This window comes from Cetorhinus maximus, chromosome 17, assembly GCF_964194155.1.
Source record: "Cetorhinus maximus chromosome 17, sCetMax3.hap1.1, whole genome shotgun sequence".
In the NCBI taxonomy this organism is placed as follows: Eukaryota; Metazoa; Chordata; class Chondrichthyes; order Lamniformes; family Cetorhinidae; genus Cetorhinus; species Cetorhinus maximus.
This window is the reverse complement of record NC_135895.1, coordinates 43,607,124-43,633,597: the sequence shown is the minus strand read 5'-3', so window position 1 is coordinate 43,633,597 and position 26,474 is coordinate 43,607,124. Positions and strand designations below refer to the sequence as shown.

General features: G+C 39.7%; 1 protein-coding gene across 4 annotated transcripts in view; it reads left to right on the top strand.

Annotated features, from left to right (window-relative positions):
* zfyve9a (zinc finger, FYVE domain containing 9a) overlaps positions 1 to 26,474 on the top strand; it is a 105,071-nt gene that overhangs the window by 41,396 nt on the left and 37,201 nt on the right. For all 4 annotated transcript variants that reach the window (XM_078561112.1, XM_078561113.1, XM_078561114.1 and 1 more), the window contains 3 exons: positions 9,857 to 9,956; positions 18,509 to 18,685; positions 25,654 to 25,823. In XM_078561112.1, the coding sequence (XP_078417238.1) occupies positions 9,857 to 9,956; positions 18,509 to 18,685; positions 25,654 to 25,823 (447 nt within the window). The remainder of the gene's footprint in view (positions 1 to 9,856; positions 9,957 to 18,508; positions 18,686 to 25,653; positions 25,824 to 26,474) is intronic.

The following is a 26,474-nucleotide window of genomic DNA, read 5'->3' as shown; positions in this document are numbered from 1 at the left end:
GGGCACAGACTGCATCAGTACCTGAAGAGTTGCGAATGGCACTTGAACACTTATTGTAATCATCAGAGAACATCCCCATTTCTGACTTTATTATAGAGGAAAGGTCATTGAAGCAGAGGGCATCACCCTGACGAACTCATGCAGTGATGCCCTGGGGCTGAGGTGATTGATCTCCAACAACGGCAACCAACTTCTTTTGTGCTAGATATGACTCCAACCAGGGGAAAATACTATCCCCCCACCCTCCTCTGATTTCTATTGACTTCGACCTTGCAAAAGCTCCTTGATGCCACACTTGGTCAAATACTGCCTTAATGCCAATGGCAGTCACTCTCACTCAACCTCTGGAATTCAGCTGTTTTTTGTCCATGCTTGGGCTAGGGCTGTTATGAGGCTTGGAGCTGAGTGTCCATGTGGAACCCAAGTGGAGCATCGCTGTGCAAGTTATTGCTGTGTAAGTGCCGTTTGATAGCCCAGTCAATGACACCGTTTGTCACTTTGTTAATGATTCAGAGTAGACTGATGGGGTGGTAATGGTCAGATTTGGATTTCTTGTACCTTTTGTGCACAGAACATATCTGGACAGTTTTCCACATTGTTGGGTAGATGCCAGTGTTGTAGCTATACTGGAACAGCTTGGCTAAGGATGCGGCTAGTTGTGGATCCTGAGTTTTCAGTGCTACAGCAGGATGTTGTCAGGGCCCATAGCTTTTGCTGTATCCAGTGCCTTTAGCCGTTTCTTGATTTCACATGGAGTAAATCAAATTGGCTGCAGTCTGGTATTTCTTGATGCTGTGGACCTTAGGAGGAGGCCAAGATGGATCATCCGCTTTGCACTTCTGGGTGAAGAAAGTGCAAATGCTTTAGCCTTTGTATTTTGCACTGATGTGCTGATCTTAGCTCATTATTGAGGATGGGGATGTGTTCCTTTGGTTAGTTGTTTAAATTGTCCACTGCCATTCATGGCTAGATGTGGCTGGATGCAGAGCTTTGACCTGATCCGTTGGTCATGGGATCACTTTGCTCTATCTGTTGCATGCTGGCTCTGCAGTTTAGCCTGCATGTAGTGCTGTCTGTAGTTTCATGAAGTTGGCATCTCATTTTTGGGTATGTCTGCTGTTGCTCCTGGCATGCTGCTCCTGCACTCCTAGAACCAGGGTTGATCCCCTTGCTTGATGGTAGAGCGAGGGATATGCTGGGCCATGAGATTACAGATTGTGGTTGAATACAATTCTGTTGTTTCTTATGGCCCACAGTGCCTCATGGATGCCCAGTTTTGAGCTGCTAGATTTATTGAGTCTATTAACGTTAGCATGGCAGTAGAGCCTCCCAACACAATGGAGAGTACCCTCCGTGTGAAGGTGGGACTTTGTCTCCATAGGGCTCTATGGTGATCATTCCTACATAGAGGCAGGTAGATTGGTGAGATCAAGTAGGTTTTTCTCTTGTGTTCTTTTACCACCTGCCACAGGCTCAGTCTGGCAGCTATGCCCTTTAGGACACAGCCAACTCGGTCAGTGGTGATGCTACTGAGCCACTCTTGGTAATGACCATTGAAGTCCCCCATCCAGAGTACATCCTTTGCCCTTGCTGCCCTCAGTTCTTCTCGGTGGCATTCAACATGGAGTTGTGGCTGATCAGGTGAGGGAGGACGATAGGTGGTATTCAGGAGGTTTCCTTACCCAAGTTTGACCTGATACCATGAGACTTCATGGCATCCTGTTTTGATGTTGAAGACTTTCAGGGCTGCCCCTCCTGATTGCATACCACTATGCCACCATCCCTGGTGGGACAGGATATTCCCAGGGATGGTGATGGAGGAATTTGCAATATTAGCTGTAAGATACATGATTCTGTGAGCATGACTGAGTCTGTTGCTTGACTAGACTGTGGGACAGCTCTCAGTTTTGGGCACAAGTCTCCAAATGTTAGTGAGGAGGACTTTGCATATCTGACTGGCTCTGGTGTCTAGCTTAATGCCAGGCGATCCATCCAGTTTCATTGTTTTCAACTTTTCTGTGGTGGTTTAATATAACTGGCTTGGTAAGCTATTTTGTTGGATAGTTGAGAGTTGAAGGGAGGCCTTGTGGTCGTGTCCCTTCCTCTGGTGCTGAAGCTCCAGGTTCAAGTCCCACTTCAGGACTTGATGGCCATGGAAGGTGCGTGCATAACGTGGCTAAACAGATTGATTTATCTGACTGTAAATCCTTTCAATATGCCTGTTGGCAGGTAGTCAAGAGCGGGAGAGTTTCCTGGTCAGTCATACTGTGGAAGGCAACAGCAAACCACTGAAGTACTTTGCCAAGCATAATTATAGACCAATCCAATGGAAGTCCGCGGTCACCAGTGCCCTATTAGGGCATGATACCTGAAGGAGGTGGAGTTAAGAGTCAACCATATTGAAAAATAATTTGTTGATTTTAAATTGTTTTGGGTCATTAGAAAACAGAGTGCTATATAAATGCATGTTCTTGGTTTTTTTTTGCTCTAAGATGAAGATTTGAACCATTTGTTCATGGGAGCTATTTTGGTCCTGATGGCTAATGTTTCCAGCGCAGTGTAAGTACATAATTGTCCTTTGTTACAATTATGATGATTATATTTTGGGACTGTAGCTTTAAATTGGGGTAAATGGGGTCATGTGATCTGTTCTGCAGTCTGCCTGACAGTAAGCCTGGGTGATTTGATTTGATTTGATCAAAGGAAAGCTTAGATTGTTTTACTAAGAAGAAGGTGCAAGGTATCTATGGTTGGAGACAATAGAAGCAAACCGAGTTTACAGTGAGTAGACTTTGAGTATCGCAAAGTCCCAGAAAGATGTTATAGATATCTGGTTGTAAAGAGTTGTGCTATGAACTGTCTTATTTACTTCTAAGATGAAAGAGGAGTTGGGGAACAAAAATAGTTAATTAGCATTTCTACCTGAATGCAAGGGAAGAGGGCAGAGGAAGCCATTTTTTTTTACATCCGATTACAGGCTTCCCTACAAATCAGACAGACCAGTTCTGTGCGATCAGCTAAGAAAAGGCTGCTTGGCCTTGCAATTTACCACATCCTGATGCGGGATGGAGATGGTTCCCTAGTCGAAGAGATGCATCCTGCCGCTATCTAAGGATTCCGGGTGATTCATCCGTGGCCAGGGGGAAGAATAATCATCGGAACAGGCTTTACTGGTGGTGGTGGATTTAAGGAACTCTCCATAAACTGGAAAAAGCACCTGGAAGTGGTCACTCAACTTACTACTCAGCGAAATGGGGATACGGGGGCCCACTGGAAGCTGGGAGCAACTGTGGACTGCTTGCATTAAGGATGTAATTCTGTGAGGAGTGCATTGAGTGATCAGTATAAAAGAGGAATGTTCCCCTCTATAGTTTAAAGGATAAGTTACCTACAACAAAAAAAAGGTGCTTAGTCAATAGTGCTTTAATATAGTAAAAAATATTAAAATGTGAAACTTGACGTGGCATTCTTTCAGCTGTTAACTGGAAGTTTGAATTTCTTCTTAAGAGCTATTGGTCTCTATGGAGATCATAACACCTTGTTTGCAACCTTGAAATTTTAACTTGATCTGCAAAATTGATTTGGTTTGCTCTCTTGGATTTACTATTTATGCTTTGTCAAGGCAATTATCCGAAAAAAGTGTTAGTGGCTGTGCATTATGAACAAAAAGTGCCTTTTACAGTTGAGACAGTCTGAATTGCTTTATTAGGAACAGCTTTGAATTTTGAAATAGTTTGTAAATACAAATGCATGACTTGAAATTTGGTGCGGGTCTAATGAATGTGACATTTTACTTTTCATTTCTTTTTTGATGAATTCTACACTGTAGTACGTAAAAAGCTTCTGCATAGTTTTCTGTTTATACAAAAATGAAAAGATAGATGAGGGATTTGGCAGGTTCCAGATTTAAAAACTATTAGTTTTAAACTGTTTATGGTTGATTGCTTTATTGATTTACCCCTGTAATTGTTTCCTATTTAGTCGAACTATACTTTCAATAGAAAAGTAGTGAAGTAATTTATTTTTACCAGATAGTATTGTTTGCTTTGTGTCTGTTCTAAATGAAAATGTAAATCAAATTGTGCAATGTGAAAATTGATTAGTGATTTATGCTCAAAGCTTCTATCCTATTGGCATTTTATGTTTGTAAAATAATTTGGCTTTCTTTTTTTTCCCTCTTAATATCCCATCCACCACTTTCCTATTTTTGTTGTTACTATTGTCACATGTTTCTATGTTTTTATTACTTAATCTATATGTGAATTTTTTGATCCAAGTTACGCTGCAATTCAGCCTTAAGGGCTGCAAACGTGTTTCTTGAATAAAATACCGTTATTGTTCTTCTTCATTTAAATTGTTCCTGTAATATTGTGTTTCCATGTGGATTTACAATACTGCACATTAGTTTTAAGATTAAAACAGTTACTCATGTTTGCTCCGGTCTTGTTAAACAGCATGAAATCCATGACTGTAACCCCAATTCAGTGGTCTAGCCTCAAAAACATTCTCCTATTGCTGGATCTCAGAGAATTTGTTCCTGCTCATGTGTGGATTTTCCACATTGTGCATTCCTACAGAACAATATTCTGCTATTATTTTGTAATGATTTGACACCAGCTTAATGCTCGATTTTAGTAAAGATGAGCCCTTGACGGGTCTGTCTTTTGAACGTGTCTACTTTGAAAGCCTACCTATTTTAAGCACTCTTGTGCTAGTGAATGAATGGCTACTGTTACCAACTTGTTATATTCACCTTGCGTTCCACTTGCTGGCAAAAAATTGGTTTAAATGGATTTAATTGGATTGCTACCTGAAAAGACAGTGTGCAAGGTTACGGGGATAAGGCAGGGGAGTGGGACTAGGTGGAATGCCCCTTCAGAGAGTCAGTGCAGACTTGATAGGCTGAATTGCTGCCTCCTGCACTGTAAAACTGTGAAATGAGCAGGCTGATTTTAAAAGTTGGCACATCAGTGCTGTGTCGACTGCTTTTTGGCTTCTCAGTTTGAACTCCCGATTCAACTTTTTCCCACTTTTTCAGCTTGCTTATCTGAGGTAGATGGTCATCTTTAAGTGCCTCTGTGCTTGGCAAAATCAGTTGTTCTACTTAATGATGTGGAGTCCTTAGGACAATCTTTCCAATCTCAGCATTGTCCTGATCATCATGTTTTTTCCTCTTTGGACCGTTTCCTTTGTCTTATCCATTACTTCAGCAATAATACTGGTAAGGCTTTCCTTTTGCCAGAGACGATATGGTTACCAATACCCTTGGTATTAATTTTTGTCATGCTTCCATTGTTCGGAGCTGGGTGTGTAGAGTCATTATATTCATTTGGTGGTATAGAACTTGAGTATTTCTGTGGAAAAAGAGACATGCTGTCTAAATTTTTTGTCTTGCATGCATCAGGACAAATTGCAAGATTACCAACAGTAAAGGGAGCAATCTCTTCTCATGCAGTATGAATTGTTGTTCCCTTTCCTGTTGGTAATCTTACACCCTGCTCTGAGTGCAAGAGCCATTTTAGCACAGAAGGAAGCCATTTAGTCTGTGGAGTCCATGCAAGCCCTCTGTAGAGCAATCGAATCAGTCCCATTCCCCTGCCCTACCCTGTAATCCTGTAAGTTTATTTCCCTCAAATGCCCATCCAATTTCCTTTCAAAATCATATTTATAGTCTCAGTTTCCACCACGCTTGTAGGCAGCGCATTCCAGGTCGTTAACCACTCGCTGTGTAGTCCTCTATTCCTCATAGCATCAGCTAATGGGAACTGCTTTTCTTTGTCTACCTTATCTAAACCTGTCATCAGCTTGAACATCTCTATTAAAACTCCTCTCAATCTCTTTTGCTCCAAGGAGAACAATCCCAGCTCCTCTAACCTAACCCGTTCAAAGGACCTCACATCCTTGCTAAAGTGTGATGAACAGAACTGGATGAAACACTCTAGTTGTGGCCAAAGCAGAGCTTTATAACGGTTCAGCATAACTTTCCTGTATTCGCACTCTGTACCCCCATTTATGAATCCTGAAATCTGATATGCTTTGCTAGTTTCACTCTCAACTTGTCCTGCCACCTTCAAAGATCTATGTGCGTGAACACCCCCCCACCCCCCCCCGCCAAACCCCTGGTCTCACTGTACCTGTGCACTGTTTAAAACTGCTTTTAAATTCGATCTTTTGTGCCCATAGCCGAGAGCTAGCACTACACCCTTTTAGGGATGGAGGGTTCCAGGTTTCCATTACCCTTAGTGAAAAAATGCTTCCTGATATCCCTAAGTAGCCTAGCTCACATTGGCCTCTTGTTCTGGACTCCCTACCATGGTATCCTACCAAACCCCTTTCTCATTTTAAACTCTTCAATTAATTGACCCCTCAGTTACCTAAATACAAACTAAGTTTATGCAACCAGTCCTCAGTTTAACCATTAATGCCTCAGGTATAATTCTGGTGAACCTTTGCTGTACTTTCAAGGCCAATATGCTAACTGAGGTGCAGTGTCCAAATTTCCAGGTGGGGTCTGATAGTGTCTCTGTACAACTGAAGCATAACTCTTCCCCATAAACTCCAGCCCCTGAAATAAAGGCCAATATTCCATGAGCCTTTTAGAATTACATTTTAACTTGTGCTCTAGCTTTGTGAATTTTTGTATACCCTGTACTTAGATAATCAAATCCCTTTGCTCCTCCATAATTTCTGGTGTCTCACCATTAAGAAAATGTTCAGTTTTTTTTTCTTTCTTGGATGCCAACTGGATAATCTCTTGCTGTCCCACATTGAACTCCATTTGCAATACCTTCCTGCTCCCATCCACAAGACTTCGTGTTTCCTAACTGAAGCGTAATTTAAAAACTTCGATATGCAACACTCTGTTCCTTCATCCAAGCCTTTAATATATATGGTAATTCGCGGAATCTATCATTAGGGACAGGGCGACTCAGCAGTTGAATAAGTATGAGCAAGAGTGGTAAAAAGCTGAGGCTTCAGTAAAGATCCTTGGGGAACACCACTTGTCATATCATGCCAATCAGAGAACTAGCCCTCTGTCATTGCCCTTTCTATCCTGCCTGCCAACCAATTACCAACCTGTGTCATAGGTTACCTTGTGTGCTTTAATTTTTACTAGTCTCTTCTGTAGAAACTTATTGGATGCCTCTGGAAGTCCATATAGTTAACATCAATGGTCACTGCTCTATCCCAGCATGTTAGTGAGCTCCTTAAAAAAAAAAAATCAACTAGATTAATCAGACATAATGTACCATTCACAAATCTATGCTGACTTTTATAAGCTTGTACTCATTCAACTGCTGAGTCACTCTGTCCCTGATGATAGATTCCATGAATTACCCTACAACTTCTGTTAAACTTATTGCAGCATTGAAGACATTCTTAGACAACAGTTATGTTCGGAAAGTTACTCTTGCTTGGAACATTATATCCCAGAAATTGCTATAAAATTCTTTTTCTGTATCAGTGTTCTTTTTCTCAAAGTGTACATGTTCCAAATGTAGCCTTGGTGAATTAGATGCATCAAATTGCTCTGATTTTCAGACAATGTCCTTGAGGAAATTGGCAGAACATCTGCTTCTGATCGCCATTCAGTGCATATATGTGGATGTTTGGTCAGCCCTTATCACATACCAGCCAATATCCCATGATTTGCAGATGATGGGTTAACACTTTGATAAGTGGAATCCCCAGACTTTATCCAAGCAAAGAATACAGACCTTCAGAAGGAGACAGGAAACAAAAACAAAAATAGCTGGAAAAGCTCAGCAAGTCTGACAGCATCTGCGGAGAGGAATACAGTTAACGTTTCGAGTCCGTATGACTCCTCATCAGAACTAAGAAAAAATAGAAATAAGGATTTCTATTGGATTGGATTTCTGTTGTGCTTTTCATGACTTCGGGCTGCCTCAATCACTTCACAACCAATGAAGTGCTTTTAATTTGTAGTCACACGAACAAGGAGCAGGAGTAGGCCATTCGGCCCCTCAAGCCTTCTCGGCCATTCAATAAGATCATGGCTGATCTGATAGTAACCTCAAATCTGCTTCCCGCCTACCCCCAATAACTTATCACTCCTTGCTTACCAAGAATCTATTCACCTCTGCGTTAAAAATATCCAATGGCTCTGCATCCACCACCTTTTCAAGAAGAGAGTTCCAAAGACTCATGACCCTCAGAGAAAATTTCACCTTATCTGTTTTAAATGGGTGACCCCTTATTTTTAAAGAGTGACCCCTAGTTCAAGATTCTCCCACAAGAGGAAAGATCCTCTCCACATCCACCCCATCAAGTCCCTCAGGATCTTATATTTCAATCAAGTCGCCTCTTACTCTTCTAAACTCCAGCAGATAATGCTCCATCAAGCTCTTGTATCACCATTGTATTGTGGGAATTGCAACCAAAATTGTGCACAGCAAGGCCCCATAGGCAACACAGAGATAAATGGCTAGATGATCTATTTAAGCATTGGCCAGGACACGAGGAGAACTCACCTGCTTATCTTAGAATAGTATCATGGGAATTTCTGCATCCGCTTGAGTGGGTATATAGGGCTTCAGTTTAATGCATAATCTGAAAGATGGCACTTCTGTTAATGCAGCACTCCCTCAGTACTGCACTGGAGTGTCAGCCTCAAGTTCCTACAGTGGAGCTTGAGCCTATAAACCTTCTGACTCTGGCAATAGTGCTATTTTTGAACCATGCTGACACTGGAGGACCTTCTACACTGCTCCATCAAACCCTACTAGGCCAGGAGCAGCAGTAGTTGGATGCAGAGAAAAACTCTCTACATTGTCCTATCAAAAACGTGAAGGAAAAGTTTTGAAAGCAAATCACATGCTTCAGTTCTCCCATGTCAATAATTTGGCAAGCACTTGTGCCCCCAGATTTTAAGATCTTTTACCAATAACATCTAGGAACAGGAATGCATGAACCCAACTGTGATTATGGAAACTGGACATCTACATGCTTGAAAAGAGTATTAAAAATGGTTATGCTTCATTCAAAAAAAATGGGAATTTTTCAATTGCTGGTTGGACATAAATAAATTTACTTGTTGGGGGTTACAGCAGGAACTTCCATATCAATTGCCTTGTTTAAGTAGGTTGACTAGGAACTATTGTATAATCTAAGTAGATCTAATGGTATTGAAGGGAAATAGTTTATGGATAATAAGTGAAAATCTCTACAGAGGTTTGGAATTGAACTTTGAAACCACAAGCTCAGAATTTGAATGAAACCAAGGCATAGCAAATAGTTGGGTTTGGATGAGACGGATTTGACCCGTTGGTTAATTCTGTGGTGCAAGTCAGAATGTTTTGAGCAATAACTTGATAATCTCAATTGATTTGTGGACAGTTTTAAATTATATTTATTTATTTATTTTTTCTATCTTTTAGTATATGCTTTTAATGTTTTCAAAATAACTATGCCACCAAATGCAGTTGTTGGAATCCAGTGCTGTGACCAGAGTACTATCTGATTTTAGCTCATACTTTATTGATAATTAGCAGTCATTTTATTTTAGTTTTTCGCTCAAAATGAGAGAGGTTGGAATTAAACTTGTGGGACAGTGTTCTATATGCATGTTCTACTACTTTGTAGCAGGTGGGATTAGTGTTCAGGGCAAAGCATCCACTGCTATTCTTGGATTTGGTGTCTGACTAGGTTTTTATCACTTCTATTTTAACAAGGTATAGCTTAAGTTCAATGCACTTTTTTGGGCAATATACATGATCAAAGTTGGAACATTGTTAGAATTCAATATTTTAAAAGTTTTTGATATAACCGTTATTGTTTGTGCTGTTGACTATTTCTGTGTGAACTCCTTTTTTGATGTCCCCTTTCTATTCTGTAGGTTTTCTGTGCAGCATGTTGCAGTCTGAAGTGCAAGCTAAGTTATATGGACATGAAAGAGGCCCGAGTTTGTGTAACTTGCCATACTGTTCTTACAAGTTGTAAGTTACTTCCCTTTTTCTGGCCTGCAATGTTGTTTGTAAGAGATATCAAAATATGCTATATGAACCTTATTTTACAATTTAAACGTTTGGGCACATCAGGCATCAAAATAATTGAGCTTCCTTTCTAAAAGTAGTTTTTGAGTATTACAATACTTCCAAGTACTTGGGTGTGTTACATTTTTATAAGAACATAGGAGCAGGTGTAGGCCATACATCTTCTCAAGCCTGTTCTGCCGTTCAGTTAGATCGCTGCTGATAAGTAGCCCAACTCCACTTATCTGCCTTTTCTACATATTCCTTGATAATCTTGCGTGAGAAAATTCTATCAATCTCAGTCTTGAAAGTACCAATTGATCCAGCATCCACAGCCTTTTGGAGGAGACAGCTGAAAGTTTCTACTACACTTTGTGAAGGTCAAAATCCTGGAACTCCCTTCCTGACAGCACAGTGCCTGGACCTACACCACATGGAAAGCTGCAGTTCAAGAATGTGACTCACCAGCATCTTCTCAAGGGCAGTTAGGGATGGACAATAAATGCCTGGCCTGCGACACCTGCATCTGTGAATGAATACATTTTAAAGAAGTGCTTCCTGATTTTGCTGCTGAATGGCTTAGTTCTGATTTTATCAATATGCTCCCTATTATTGTTTCCCACACAATTTAGGCCCCAGCTAGAGTATTGTGGGCAATTTTGACCAGTACACGTCAGAAAAGGTATGAAAGCCTCAAAGGGTGCAGAGGGGTTTTACCAGGGATGAGTGACTTAGTTCTGCTGAGAGGTTGGAAAAGTTCGATTGATGCTGCCTTCCACAACAGAACTTCCAACATATCTTCCATTTTCCTCAACCGAGGTTCCTCCTGCCCCTCCGCCCACCACTGTGATTGACAAGGCCCTCACCCATGTCCAACCTATTTCCTGCGCTTCTACCTCACCCCATCCTACTCTTCCCAGAACAATGATATGGCTCCCCTTGTCCTCACTTTCCACTCCACCGGCATCTGCATTCAAAGGATTATCCTCTATTTCCAACAAATCCAGCATGATGCCACCACCAAACACACCTTCCTCTCCACTTCCCTGTCTGCATTCCAAAGGGACCATTCCCTCTGCAACATCTTGGTCCACTCCTCTATCACCTCGACACTTCATCCCCTTCCCACAGCACCTTCCTATGCAATCCCAGGAAATGTAAAGCCTGCTCCTTTGCCTCCTGTCTCCTCACTGTCCAAGGCCTGAAATACACTTTCCAGGTGAAGCAGCAATTTACTTGTACTTCTTTCAACTTAGTCTGTTGTATTCGCTGCTCACAATGTGGTCCCCTCTACACTGGGGAGACAAAACACAGGCTGGGTGACTGCATTGCAGAACAGCTCTGTTCAGCCTGCAAGCATGACCCCAACCTTCCGGTTGCTTGCCATTTCAATTCACCACCTTGCTCTTGTGCTCAGGTTTCTGTCCCCTGCCCACTGCAGTATTCCAGTGAAGCCCAATACAAGATAGAGGAACATGACCTCATCTTCTGAAGAGGCACTTACAACCTTCTGGACACAACATTTGAGTTCAACAACTTCAGGCCATGAACTCCGTCCTCCATTTAAAAAAAAATTTTTTTCTTTCTCCCAATGCCGGATTATATCTTGATCTCCTGTTTTGCTTTCAGACAGCGCTGACCTTTTATTCTGCTATTAACACCAACTGTGGAATAATGCTTTGTTCCTTTTTACTATTACCATTCCCATTTTCTTTACCTTTTCCTTGACATCTTTGTAATTTAATCTCCCCTGCCCTCAAATCTATTCCCTGACCTTGCCTTTGTGCTCCACCTTTTTCAACAGTATAAATCCCAACACATTTCTACCTCTTTTCAGTTCCAGAGAAGTCATATTGGACTTGAAACATTAACTCTGTTTCTGTCTCCACAGATGCTGCCAGACCTCCTGAGTTTTTCCAGCACTACTTGTTTTTATTTCAGATCCCCATCCACTGTATTTTGCTTTTATATTATGGAAAAGTTAGATTGTTCTCCTTGGAACAGAGAAGATTAATAGATGACCTAATTAAGGTTTCAAGATGATAGGTTTTGCTAGAGTAAATAGGGATAATAATCTGGTGAGTGGGTCAATAACTAGAGGTCATAGAATCAAAACCATTGGAAAGAAATCTAGAGAGATTATTTTTTCAGAGTTGCCAGGATCTGGAACACTTTGACTGAGAAGGTGGTAGAAGTTGACTTAATAATTTTAAGAGAGAGTTGGAAGATACTCGAGGATAAGGAACCTACAGGGTTATGGACAAAAAAAAGGGACGTGGAACTAAGCATGGCTCCTCTTTCAAAGAGCCTGCACATGCATGATGGACCAAATGGCGCTGTGAATATCTCTGTATCTACCTTATCAAGTCCCATTATCAATAAGAAGCAGCTTGATTGGAAGCCTTGTCAACCTTTTAAACTCTAGGGAATACAAGCTAATTTCATTTAACTTGCCCTCATTTAACCCTTGAAGCTTTATTCTGACTAGGAAGTTCAGGCAGCTCCAAGAATCCCACAGGTTAGCATCTGTGTAGAATTTTTAAGTATAGTTGAAGTGCATATGGATGTACTCTGCTGCAATACTTTTATGAATATAAAAATGCACAAGCACAATTGTGAAATTTGACTTACCTGGGGTAACATTGGCTCTCACGCATTTTTAAAATGGGATGAAACTCATTGTATTCAAAATGACCATATTGCTTTTTTTTCTCACTTCACTCCCCACAATTTTTTCCACAAACAAGGATCACGCAACCTGTAGACACATCCATACCACTCATGGAAATGTGCTTATGTGAGAGACCATTTCTCTTAGAAAAGCAAAATACCCTGCAGATGCTGGCTATCTGAAATTAAAACAGAAAACATTGGAAAGACTCAGCAGGCCAGGCAGCACCTGTGAGAGGAACGAAGTTAATGTTATGTATTCTGTTATAAGGTGGAAGGCAGGTGGAATTAAGTGGCTGCAGGGATGATGGCCCAAGGCAAAAGAATCTGGTAATGGGACAAGTGAAGAAACAAAAATGGATTTAGAGGAGGTGGGAATAGCAGAATCATCAACAGCTGCTGTCTGGAAAAAATGGGGGCAGAAATTATGACCTGAAATTGTTTATCTCAATGTTTAATCTAAGGTCTGTAAAGTGCTGAATCAAAAGATGAGGTGCTGTTTATTGAGGTGACATTGAGCTTCACTGGAATGGAGTGGGGGACAGTTCTGAACGATCATGGTGCAGAAAATTTCAAATGACAATGATCAGAAGCACAGGGTCATGCTTGAAGGCTGAACGGTGGTGTTCTGCAAAGTGGTTACCCAGTCGCTGTTTTCTTCCCCCATTGTGGAGGAGGCTGCATCATGAATTGTGAATACAGTATACCCACTAAAAAGAAGTACAAGTAAATCACAATTGGAAAGAGTGTTTTGGGGCCCTGACCGATGAGAAAGGAGGAAGCAAAAGGGGCAAGTGTTGTATCTCTTGGACTTGTGTGAAAAGGGCGGGGTGTTGGGGATGATTGAGGAGTGGACCAGGCTGTCATGGGAGGGAACGGCCACTTTGGAATGCTGAAAAGGGAGGGAATGGGAAGATGCGTTCAGTAACATCACCCTGGAAGTGCTAGAGGATGATTGGTTAAATGTGGAGGCTGGTTGGCTGGAATATGAGGACAAGGGGAATCCTATTATGGTCCAGGGAGAGAGAGGAAGGGATAAGAGCAAAGTGTGGAAAATGGAATGGAGATGGTTGAGGGTTACATGTCAACCACAATAGAAAGGCATACTTGGTTGATGAAAAATGACATCCAAGCACTGGTATGGAAGGTGCTTTGTTGGAACAGATGTGACTGAGAAACTGGGAGAAAGGAATTGAGTCATTAGAGGAAATGGTGTGGCAGGAACTGTAGTCAAGGTAGCTGTGGAAGTCAGTGGGCTTATAGTGGATATTGGTCAATCAGCTATTTCCAGAAATGGAGATGCAGCAGTTGAGGAAGGGGTGAGTTGGATAGAGACCATGTGAAGGCAAGAGAAGAGTGGAACTTGAAAGCAAAGTTGATGAAACTTTCCACTTTGGGGCAGAAGCAGGAAACTACACTATTCCAGTCATCTGTATACTGGAAAAAGAGGCGAGGGAGGGGACCTGAGTAGGACTGGAACAAAAAGTACCACATTACCATCAAAAGGTTGCATAGCTGGAATCCATGCGGGTTCCTATAGTAACACACTTTATTTGGAGGAAGTGTGTGGAGTCAAAGGAGAAGTCGTTCAATTTGAGAACAGGTTCAGCCAGGCGAAGGAGGCGGTGGCAGATGGGGATTGATTGCATCTCAGTTCAAGGAAGAAGCAGAGAGCCCTCATGTTGTCCTGATGGGGGATGGAGGTGTAGGGGGATTGGACATTCAAAGTGAAAAGAAAACACTTGGGGCTGGAAATTGGAAACTGTTTTAAAAAAAGACTGGTGAAGGGTTTTGGAAGAGCTGTGGAGGTAGGTAGAAAGAGACTGGACAAGGGGAGATGAAGCAGCTTCGGGTTGGGAAGAAATCAGTACCATGGAGCAAAAATGAGCTGAAACAATGTGCCTACCAGGGCAACCCTGTTTGTGGACCTTGGAAAGAAGGTTGAAGTGGGCTGTGTAGGTTCAGGGTCTAAAAGGTCGGAAACTATGGTGGGAAGGTCTTCAGAATAGATTATATCAGTGACAGTCTGTGTTCACTGATGGTCCAGGCTAGGTAGGTGCAACTATCAGGGATATGGTGTTCAACTACAGATATTGTTGATTAGGTTTCACTCTTTCTTCCCTGTCTCAAATATAAAAACCAGTTCCACTTTATCATTACTCTTTCCCCTTCTCCTCCTGAAAGGTTGGAACCAATCCAAGACTTGATCTTTTGAGTTACGATGTAAGTTCAAGAATTTCTGTATTCTGAATTGGTCCTAAATTGAAGCCTACACGTTTTAAGATAAATTTAATTCCAAACCAATTCAAAGTTAGTACATGGTATAAATAGTTTAGATTTGTGACTATCTACTCCATATGGTCCGAAAAACGCAAAGCTAGTGCTGGCTCATTGTGAATCAGCAGTATAAAGGGCGGTTCTCTGCTCAGTTTGCATTTTTGGGTGTACATTGAACCCAGGTTATAATGTTTTGTGCAAATAGTAAGGCCAGCTCAAGAGCCTATTTTTTTATGGAAGTGTCTTCCAAAATCATCTAAAATGTGATTTCAATTTAAATTTATATTAACTTAACGCTCTACAAATGAGTTTAACATTAAGAAACTAGTGATTCATGTGTATTGCTCCAAGTCCCAGAATGAAGCAAGAGCAGAGTATTTTTAGTTGTTTATGCCGCAGATGAATACTTGGACTGTTTCAGTGTCATGAAGTCACTCAGTGTTTTAAGTAACTGATAGCTGATGATAATAGAATAGAAGCTGACAAGTTCACTTGATAGCAGTTCAGTCCCACAGTAAACCTTAAAGCAATGTAATTTGCAAATATGAATGAGGATATTGATACTCAGTTCTTGAATGAATGTATTCATTCTATATCCTATAGATATATAATAAAACTATTGTGGACAAGATCTGACCAAGATAATAGTTTTGGTGGAGGTAGGGAGGATTATTTGGAGATGTTCTTAGTTTCTGTGTACTTAGATGTAGACTCACACATATAAAGCAATTGGTTGGATTTCCAAAATCAATCAATTATTATCTTAAATGAAGAGAAAGCATAAACTGCGCTATAGCTAGTGATGGCAGCTCAAGTAGCCTTACCTTTGTTTATATAAAGAAAACAAACTTTAAGAAGATACATTTTACTAATTATGTCTGGGGGAAACTCATCCATTCAGCCAGGACCTAGTTATTTCTGCCCTTCCAGCCATTGCCTTTTCTACCCTGCCTTGTAGTATTTCCTTGTATTGACCAGTCTTTGTATGAAGAATGTTGCAATAACATCCTTTCCTTCTGTCACTGTTTAACTTGAAATAATGTGGATTTTCCTTTTCAATTTCATATACTATTCACTTTCTGATAAACCTCTGCAGTTCTGTCTCAATGATCTCCTTTTACACCTTAAAACCCCAAACTTGGCAGTTATCTCATAACTCCATTCTTTGACTGTTGGGACCTGTTTTATTGCTCCTTCTGTCTTAGTGATCAATGTTTATTCAATTTATGCCTGACTTATTCCAGTTCGTACTTTTTTTCTTTAACAGTAGAGCATTTTGTTTGCTGTTCGAAAATGATCAGGCATGCTGGGTGTTGTCTACAAGTACCCATAAATTTTTCAGTTTCATCCTTGGATATTTCAACACTATTAACCTGTTTTGAATAAGAGCATAAATTAAATGATGCAAAATATTTGACGTGAAAAATTAATGAAATCAGGAATTTCAACTTTTTGCTGCTGAAATGCCTTTATGGATTCCCAGCTTCTGCCCACAAAGGTTATTTAGTGGGTATTGCAATATTTACCTATCAATTAAGTACATATATATTCAAATATACTGGTAGTCTAAGAGGTATGTCAAATGATTTACAAACCCTGACAATGAAAATATAATTTATGCAGTATTTAATTTTTTCATGTTTGGCTGATTTTCATATCCTTGAGCAATTTGAAACTTATGTCAATTAAAGATATATGCATGTTAGATTTAGTTGATCTAAATTTTATTCCACAAAGAGACATTCTGTTGAGATATCTGAAAAGTGGGCTGCAAATTAAAGCTGGAGAGCAGATCTATTTTTGCAGATTGTGCTATAGTTATGAAAACACTGTTTTGCTTTGTTCTTGATGGCATGTTAATCTTCGCCATTGTAAATTCTCTGGTGCATGAGATTCAGTGCAATTGTGCCACCTGTTGTTTGGAACATTAAATGTAATTTAATTTATGGTAGAACTCCTAGCTCCAGAGGACAGCATTTGAAGGAAAGCTAAGTTATTTTCGACTGGGATCTGGGCTCCTAATGAGAAATGAAGAACCTAGTTCTCACTGATTTAAAATTTCTGGCAATTGTGGCATGCCAATCAAATTTATAATCTTCCAGAATGCTGTAACTGGAAAATTGCTAAATTGAAAATATTTATAGAAACACATTGTATCCTGTGACTTACTGCCAACATTTATTAAATCTAATATTGTTTTTTTCCCTCTAACTTAGTATTCTTTTGTCTTCTAATCCGAACCTCAGATGTGCCCCTTATTCAACTAATGTTAAGAAATAAAAACTGTTAGTTAGAACTTCAACAGTGGAGACTGACTTGAACAGCATTTATGTGCTCCAACTTTTACACACTTAAATTTTATAACCACTGTCATGAAAACACTTGCAAGTGGAGCAGTTATTTGTTGAAAAAGAATCTCCCCTTTTGCTCTTTGTCAATAAATTTTATATGTTTATTTGTTGATTTTTGCCAATTCCCTCTTGCTTATGGGGTGGGGGGCTGTGCTGTGTTGGTGACTGGGGGTGTTATTTTAGTTAAAGGGTGAAAACAGTTGGTAAGTGGATGCTGTGCTAATAAGACCCAGTCTGAGGAAAATTGTCTTCCAGGTTGAGGAGTCCAATTCTGATTACTTGCATATCTGCCTGTTTAAATTGCTCCATCATTAGCAGCTGTGCTTTCAGCTGCCTAGGCCCAAGTCTCTGGAATTTCCTCCCAAACCCCTCTGCTTCTTACCCCTCTATCCCTCTTTAGGATGTTCCTTAGAAGTTATCTTTTTGACCAAGCTTTTGTAATCTGTTGCTCCTAATTATTAGATGCTGAGAAGTGGACAGGGATAGGCTGAATGATTATTGGTGACCGTATTGACACCTTTTAACCAGCAAAGCACCTGAAAGATGGTGTGGTTCTATGTATTTATTGATGTTGTTAATATTTAAATATTCTATCTTTGTGTCAAGTCAATATAATATCAAATCTGAAATCTTTTAGATGTAATGCCATATTATTTAAGGGATTAACATTTTACAAAATGATTTTCTTGGGGTTACTGGGAATGTCAGGACTGTTTCTACAAAAGCAAAATACTTTGGATGCCGGAAATCTGAAATAAAAACAGAAAAAGTTAGAAATGCTCAGCAGGTCGAACAGCATCTGTCGAGAGAGAAATGAAGTTAACAGTTCAGGTTGATGATCAGAACAAGAAAAGGTTAGAGTTGCTGCTTCGAAGTTGATAACTTTGCTTATTGGCTTAGAGCTCAAGAGTTCTTTATGCTTTAATTTTTACATCACAAGCATGTGTTTTAAACATTTCAGGAATTAGAGATCTTAGGTGCACCAACACTTATTGGCACTAACAGTGCAGAAAGTGATTTAATGGGCCCTGAATTGATGATTGAAACTCATATATTTTAGTTTATATTTCAATTGATATATTTAGAACAGTTATTTTCACAAGGTATCTTTCATCTTGTGACATAAGTTTGGAAAGTTTGTATTTATTGACTGACTTATGCTTTAAATCATATTAATTACAGATTCTTTGTTTTACCTTTACGGTTTGCTTCTTGCAGCTCAAGCCTGGGAGAATATGTTTAGTGCCTCGGCTTCAAGCCCAAATCCCAACAATCCTGCTGAGTATTGTTCTACTATTCCACCACTGCAACAAGCTCAGGCCTCCGGGGCACTGAGTTCTCCGCCACCCACAGTCATGGTACCTGTGGGAGTTCTAAAACACCCAGGCACAGAAGGTAATGTTGATTTTGTACTGAAGTATGTGCTCTGCAGAATGTGAGCTAAGAACTGGCTTTCAACACAGTTGGCATATGTATGTTTGACCTGAAATCAGCATATATTTCAGTTTTTGTAAGGGTTCTGATTTTTCAGTATGCTGTGTTTTTGCTTGTGAGGAATGCAGAGAGAGGAGTGAATTTTCAAGCTACTTTGTCTTTAAGAATATAAAAGGAATTAAAGTTCCTATTTGCAATTCTATTTGACCTTCATGGTCATATTCAAATTGCATCAAGTTTTGAATAAAATGTCCTTGTTTCACTGGGTAGCTTTTAGCACCTTTTCACTTACAAGTAAGAAGGGGGCTTCTAATATGCAGCATGCGCAGGATAATTGCTTGAACAAAATACATTATGGTGCTGATCTGTAGTTTATAATGAGCCGTAAGACAAATCCAAATCTTTTGTCGTTCCAATGCAACTATGTGTAAATTGTGCAAAGAATTTTTTTTTTGATATAAGGATGCTTTATCATTTTAGTGAACATTTGTTAGAGAGTGTATTTATGATCCTTTCATTTGGTGAAACCCTCATGGAGAACTGGAATATTGCATGCCATGAATGACTTGAAGTTCAACTGAGTTACTGAAGCCTCCCTCAAATTGAATTCTATATTATATTATTAGGCTAGATAGTATTTAGGTTACCTAATTCTTTTTATAGATTTGAAAGATATTGTTAACTGTTTAAATATCGGGTGTATTCTGGATATCAATTCTGTAAGGAAAATACATTGTGTCTAACCTGAGTGAATTGAGTCTTGTTGTAAGTGGTATATTTTGGTGAGGAGAGATGTTACAGCGTATTTTTTTTTCATTTTAATAACCATTCTAGCATCAATTATATAACATAACCAGATTTAGATAAAGTTCCCTTGCTGCCCTAAAATGTGCCTTCTGTGTAATTTAAGAAACCCAAGCTACTGCACCAGAGTGAATCTTTTCATTTGATGCTAGCAATCCTTGTTGCACTTTTGAGTGCCTTATTTTTTATAAGTTATAGACTGTCTTTGCCCATTAGGAGTTTAAGATTGTCCAAACTAATTTTACTGCCCAAAATAGTGGATCAAACTGTGTTGTGATTATTAATTATTTACCGGTAATTACTACGGTTTGTTAATTTAAAGGCAAGCATTGGAACCATTAGATTTTTCCCTTTGCCAGTTCCAGTGGCAGTCTTCCAGCCATTTGATGAGACTAATGTGTACCACATGTTCTATCATGATGTCTTCAAGGAAGAATAACAAGTGCACAGCTCAATTTAAAATGAAAGATGGAGTATTCACAGAGAGTAATAATAATTGCGCAGCAGCAAGAAAGTTTAATGTTTCAAAAATAATTAGAGACTGGAGAAAGATATCCAATAAACTAGAAAAGATGTTGAAGAATAAGTATGCAAACAGAGGATGACTGAGCAAATGGCCTCATCTGGAAAAAAAAACGTGGCAAAAATGTGTTAATGAGCATCGGCAAGATGGTCATATTAGAGCCACCTAACTCTGTGCATTCAGAAGTGAAAGATGGTATCCCAGAATTGAAGGCCAGTGCCAGGTGGTGCACAAGATTCATGAAAAGGCCCAATTTAGAATTTCATCAGGAAACGTAAATTTCACAGCATCCTCTCCCCATTGAACTCTCCCCAAAGAGAAATTTTAGAAAGGCGTCGTTCATGTTCATGACAAAGGCTAGAATGGTTGAAGGTGGTTGTTTAAAAAAAACAAAAATGGATCAAACAAGTGTGGAATTTGGGACCAGGAGAACTAAGCAAAGAAAAAATGGGGTTGTTATATATGCTGGGGTGATTATATGCCTCAATCCACGATAAACCTCTTGAGGACGGTATATGAAACATGTGGAACAATTGGATGTTGGTAAATGGAAAAACATTCACTGAGGGCGGAAACGTGAACACTGTAGTGGTGATGTTGAGAATGACATTAAACAGGAAATTAGAGATGCATGCAATAAAGGAACATCTGTAATTATGGGTGACTTTAATCTGCATATAGATTGGGAAATCAAATTAGTAATACTGTAGAGGAATTCCTGGAGCTTTTCAGGATAGTTTTAAGGACCAATACGTTGAGGAACCAATTGGAGAACGGGTCATCCTAGACTGGGTATTGTGTAATGAGAAAGGAATAATTGGCAGTCTAGTTGTGCGAGGCCCCTTGGGGGTTGAGTGACCATAATATGATAGAATTCTTCATCAAGATGGAGAGTGATGTTGTTGATTCTGAGACTAGGGTCCTGAATCTTAATAAAGGAAACTACGATGGTATGAGGCACGTGTTGGCTATGATGGATTGGGAAACGTTACTTAAAGGGATGACGGTGGATAGGCAATGGCAAACATTCAAAGAGCGCATGGGTGAACTGCAACAATTGTTTATTCCTGTCTGGCGCAAAAGTAAAACAGGAAAGGTGGCCAAACCATGGCTTACAAGGGAAATTAGAGATAGTATTAGGTCCAAGGAAGAGGCATTCAAATTGACCAGAAAAAACAACAGACCTGAGGATTGGGAGCAGTTTAGAATTCAGCAAAGGAGGACCAAGGGATTGATTAAGAAGGGGAAAATAGAGTACGAGAGTAAGCTTGCAGGGAACATAAAAACTGACTGTAAAAGCTTCTATAGGTATGTAAAGACAAATGCAGGTCCCTTACAGTCAGAAACAGGGAAATTTATAATGAGGAACAAAGAAATGACCAACTATATACATACTATGGTCTGTCTTCACAGAGGAGGACACTAATAACATACCAGAAATGTTGGGGAACACAAGGTTTAGTGAGAGGGAGGAACTGAAAGAAATCAGGATTAGTAGGGAAATGGTGTTAGGGAAATTGATGGGATTGAAGGCCGTTAAAACTCCAGGGCCTGATAATCTACATCCCAGAGTACTTAAGGAATTGGCCCTAGAAATAATGGATGCATTGGTGGTCATCTTCCGAGATTCTTTAGACTTTAGAACAGTTCCTACAGATTGGAGGGTAGCTAATGTAACCCCACTATTTAAAAAGGGAGGTAGAGAGAAAACAGGGAATTATAGACCAGTCAGCTTGACGACGGTAGTGGGGGAAAATTCTAGAGTCCATTATAAAAGATTTAATAGCTGGGCACTTGGAAAACAGTGGCAGAATTGAACAGAGCTAGCATGGATTTACGAAAGGGAAATCATGCTTGACAAATCTATTGGAATTTTTCGAGTATGTAACTAGTAGAGTTGATGAAGGGGAGCCAGTGGATGTGGTTTATCTGGACTTTCAGAAGGCTTTCGACAAAGTCCCACATAAGAGATTGGCGTGTAAAATTAAAGCACATGGGATTCGGGGTAGTGTATTGAGATGGATAGAAAACTGGTTGCCAGACAGGAAACAAAGAGTAGGAATAAACGGGTCTTTTTCCGAATGGCAGGCAGTGACTAGTGGGGTACGGCAGGGATCGGTGCTGGGACCTCCGTTATTACAATATATATTAATGATTTAGATGAGGGAATTAAATGTAATATCTCCAAATTTGCAGATGACACAAAACTGGATGGGAGGGTGAGCTGTGAGGAGGATGCAGAGATGCTTCAGTGTGATTTGGACAAGCTGAGTGAGTGGGTAAATGCATGGCAGATGCAGTATAATGTGGATAAATATGAGGTTATCCACTGTGGTAGCAAAAACAGGAAGGCAGATTATTATCTGAATGGCTATAAATTGAGAGAGGGGAATGTGCAACGAGACCTGGGTGTCCTCGTACACCAGTCGCTGAAGGTAAGCATGCTGGTGGTAAAGAAGGCAAATGGTATGTTGGCCTTAATAGCCAGAGGATTTGAGTATAGGAGCAGGGATGTCTTGCTGCAATTATATAGGGCCTTGGTGAGACCACACCTGGAATATTGTGTGCAGTTTTGGTCTCCTAATCTGAGGAAGGATGTTCTTGTTATAGAGGGAATGCAGCGAAGGTTTACCAGACTGATTCCTGGGATGGCGGGGCTGACATATGAGGAGAGATTGAGTTGGTTAGGATTATATTTGCTGGAGTTCAGAAGAATGAAGGGGGATCTCATAGAAACCTATAAAATTCTAAAAAGACTAATCAAGGTAGATGCAGGAAGGATGTTCCCGATGGTGGGCGAGTCCAGATCCAGGGGTCACAGTCTGAGGATACAGGGTAGACCGTTTCAGACTGAGATGAGGAGAAATCTCTTCACCCAGAGAGTGGTGAGCCTGTAGAATTCACTACCATAAAGTAGTTGAGGCCAAAACATTGTTTTCAAGAAGGAGTTGGATATAGCTCTTGAGGCGAAAGGGCCCAAAGGACATGGGGAGAAAGTGGGAGCAGGCTATTAAGTTGGATGATCAGCCATGATCAGAATGAATAGCGGAGCAGGCTCGAAGGGCCGAATGGCATACTCCTGCTCCTATTTTCTATGTATGTTTCTATGAATGCCCTCACTAGCAAAGTTGTATCAATGGGTTGTGGATGCGTGGAATGAACTTGATCCCAATAATGTGAAAAAGGCATTTCTAAAATGTGGAAGATCAATGGTGCTACGGGCAGTTACTTGTGGAATGATGATGCCAAAGTTATAGGAACTACCAATGAAGATGAGGAAGATTCATACAATGATGTTACACAACCAGGCTGTGGGACAAATTGTTCGGTGATTCAGATTTGAAATCAGTGATTTCAAAAGATTTCAACATTTTAAGTGTTGTAGTTAATTTGTTACAGTTTTTATTTATATTGCATTGGATGAAATATCTATAATTTGTTATACAGCAAATAAAATGCTAGATAATTAATATGGATGAATTGTTTGTAATATAAAATAAATAAATGTTTATAATTAATGTGAATCCTTTGGTATTGTTGGTTTTTTAATTTATTCCATTGCAATGTTTTTTTTTTGGCTTTCACTTGGTTCCAAATCAAACCCCCATGTCAACCCCTCAAAAACATTACCTAGTATTTTGGCCTAAAACATTGCCCTCAAAAATTCAACTTTTACTTCAGTATATTTGGTAAAATTTAATGCAAAGGATTCTGAAGTAATTCTTTTTGATAAGAAAAATGAGGAGAGGTAATATGAAATGTACAATTCTAAAGGGGAGTGGAAGAGCAGAGGTCCCTGGGGGATATATGTGCACAAACGGTCAGATCGAGAAAGCGGTTAATAAAGCTTTTGGGATCCTGGGCTTTATAATTGGGGCATAGAGTACAAAAGCAAGGATATGATAAATTTGTATAAAATGTTAGTTTGTCCTCAACTGGAGCATTGTTACTTCTCTTGAATTCTCAAGGCTTTCTCTTGAATTCTCAGGCCTACTTTCAAATCAAGAGGTAACAATTGCAAGGCAAAGACTGAAGAGTGGAAAAAAAAAGTAGAAATTAATATCAAGTCCTATTTACATAGCATATCAATCTAACCACTCTTACCAATAATCCTCAGTACACTTTAGGAATGATGTGACGGTATTAAAGAGGGTGCACAAAAGATTCATGAGAATGGTTCCAGGGATGAGGAACTTCAGTTGTTTGGATAGATTGGAGAAGCTGAGCTGTTTTTTTGGATAAGGGAAAATTAAGAGGAGATTTGATAGAAGTGCTCAAAATCATGAGGGATCTGGACAGAGTAGATGAGGCGAAACTGTTTCCATTGACCAAAGGATTGAGAACCAGAGGACTCTTGATTTAAGATGTTTGGCAAAAGAAACTGGTGACATGAGGAAAAACTTTTTTATGCAGCGTGTGGTTAGGATCTGGAATGCACTGCCTGAGGGTGTTGTGGAGGCAGACACAATTGAGACCTTTAAAAGAGAATTGAATAATTAATCGTAAAGGAAAAATTTGCAGGGCCACAAGGAAAAGGCTGGGAAGTGTGACTAGGTGAGATGCTCTTGCAGAGAATCGGCATGGACACGAAAGGCTGAATGGCCTTCAATGATTGTAAGTAGAACTTAGAAAACATGTACCAGTATAAGGTTCTAAGTTAGAACTTCAGATTGAATTTTGGCTTGAGCTGGCTCCCATCAGAAGGGGAGCAGGGTAAACGTCTTATTTGGAGTATTACTGTTCCATTCACCTTAGAGACTTGGGAAACATGTACATGCCTATATCATGAACCATTTGACTGTTTAGTCTGGGTTTGTTTGAAATATTTATTCAAGTTTTTTTTGAGGACCATAGAAATTACATATTGCATTTAGCACCAGAAATGAGTCCTAAATTGCAGTACATCTGTGCTTTCAGTGGGCAAAATTGCTTTTTTTTTTGCTGTTTAATGCTGCAAGCAATTATTATTTGGAATTCTGGAAGTGCATTTGATCCATGCAGGAAATGTTTTGCACACCTTGGGGTCCAAATCATTTTAATTCTGAATGTGAGTATATCAGTTACCCTTATTTAATGTTAGACCTTCTATGGAAATCAGAAACACTATACCACCTGATCTACCTTCACTTCAAGAACCTACTAGAAAGTATTTATGGAATGTACGCAGTCTAGCAATTGCTTGATTGAACAAACAAAGCTAATAGACAGCAAAGATAACTTTGCAAACATGAGCCATAAACCTTTTAGTAATTGCTTTTGTATGTTCATACTGCTCTGTAAAGATCTGCCAGCATTACAAATTGTTTTTCATCCTTCTATAGCTGATTACTTTTTTGACTGAGGATTATTGGTAAGAGTGGTTAGATTTATATGCTAAGTAAATAGGACTTGATATTAGTTTCCACTTTTTTTCCCCCTACTGTTCAGTCTTTGCCTTGCAATTGTTACCTCGAGTTGAAAGTAGGCCTGAGAAAGCAAAGTTGAATTCAAGAAAAGTAACATTCTTGCTTAAAATTTGTCTTTTTGCTGCCCCTTTTATGTTTTGGCTTAAATTGAACAATATTAGTTTAATTGGTCTTGATTTTGACTAATGTTTATTTAGTGACTCAGCCCAAGGAGCAAAGGCGTGTTTGGTTTGCTGATGGAATCTTACCTAATGGGGAAGTTGCAGATGCAGTGAAATTGTCAGCAAGTGGACCATCCCCAACAGGACCTCTGGCAGTATCACATGATCCTGGAAAAGAAGTTGCAACCAAACCTACAGCTTCTGAGGTAAGAGTCTTATTAAAAGATACCAGTTTGGAAATACTGTATTAATTTCTGTTATATACAGAAAAAAAAGTTTGAGGTGATTTTATTCTTCAAAAAAGTACATTTACTTACCATAATCCTTAAATGCCTTGGTCTGTACAATTATTGATGAGTTGGCCTTTTGGTACTACTTTGAGTTACTGATCTGAAAATGCAAATTTTATGCAGGGCTCCCCTGATTCGATTAAAGTTTTAACCCAGTCATGGTGGGGGATAATGGGTTATGGCAGTGCTCTGTCATCACAATATCATCACAGCAGAGCTGCATTATGTCACATCGAAGTTGAAAGAATTTTAGTCCAGACTGTATTTAATCAGTCCTCCTGAAACAAAGATTAATTAGCATGGCATGATATATTGGAGAGTATGCAAATGTCCATTTATAATAAATTAATGGGCTAATTCAGGGTATGCATTTCTTTTTGGTTGTGAGCTTGTGTAGTGTCTTGTGATGTAGCATCAGCCATCGGTTATGGATTTGCGCCTTCCTTAGATATCTTTGCTGGTTCACTGGCACCAGTTTCTCTTATAAATGGTCTAAGTATCTTAATTTGAGTAGATCTGCACTGCTCTTTATCTATTTGTACAACATGGTTATCCAGAGCTCTATCA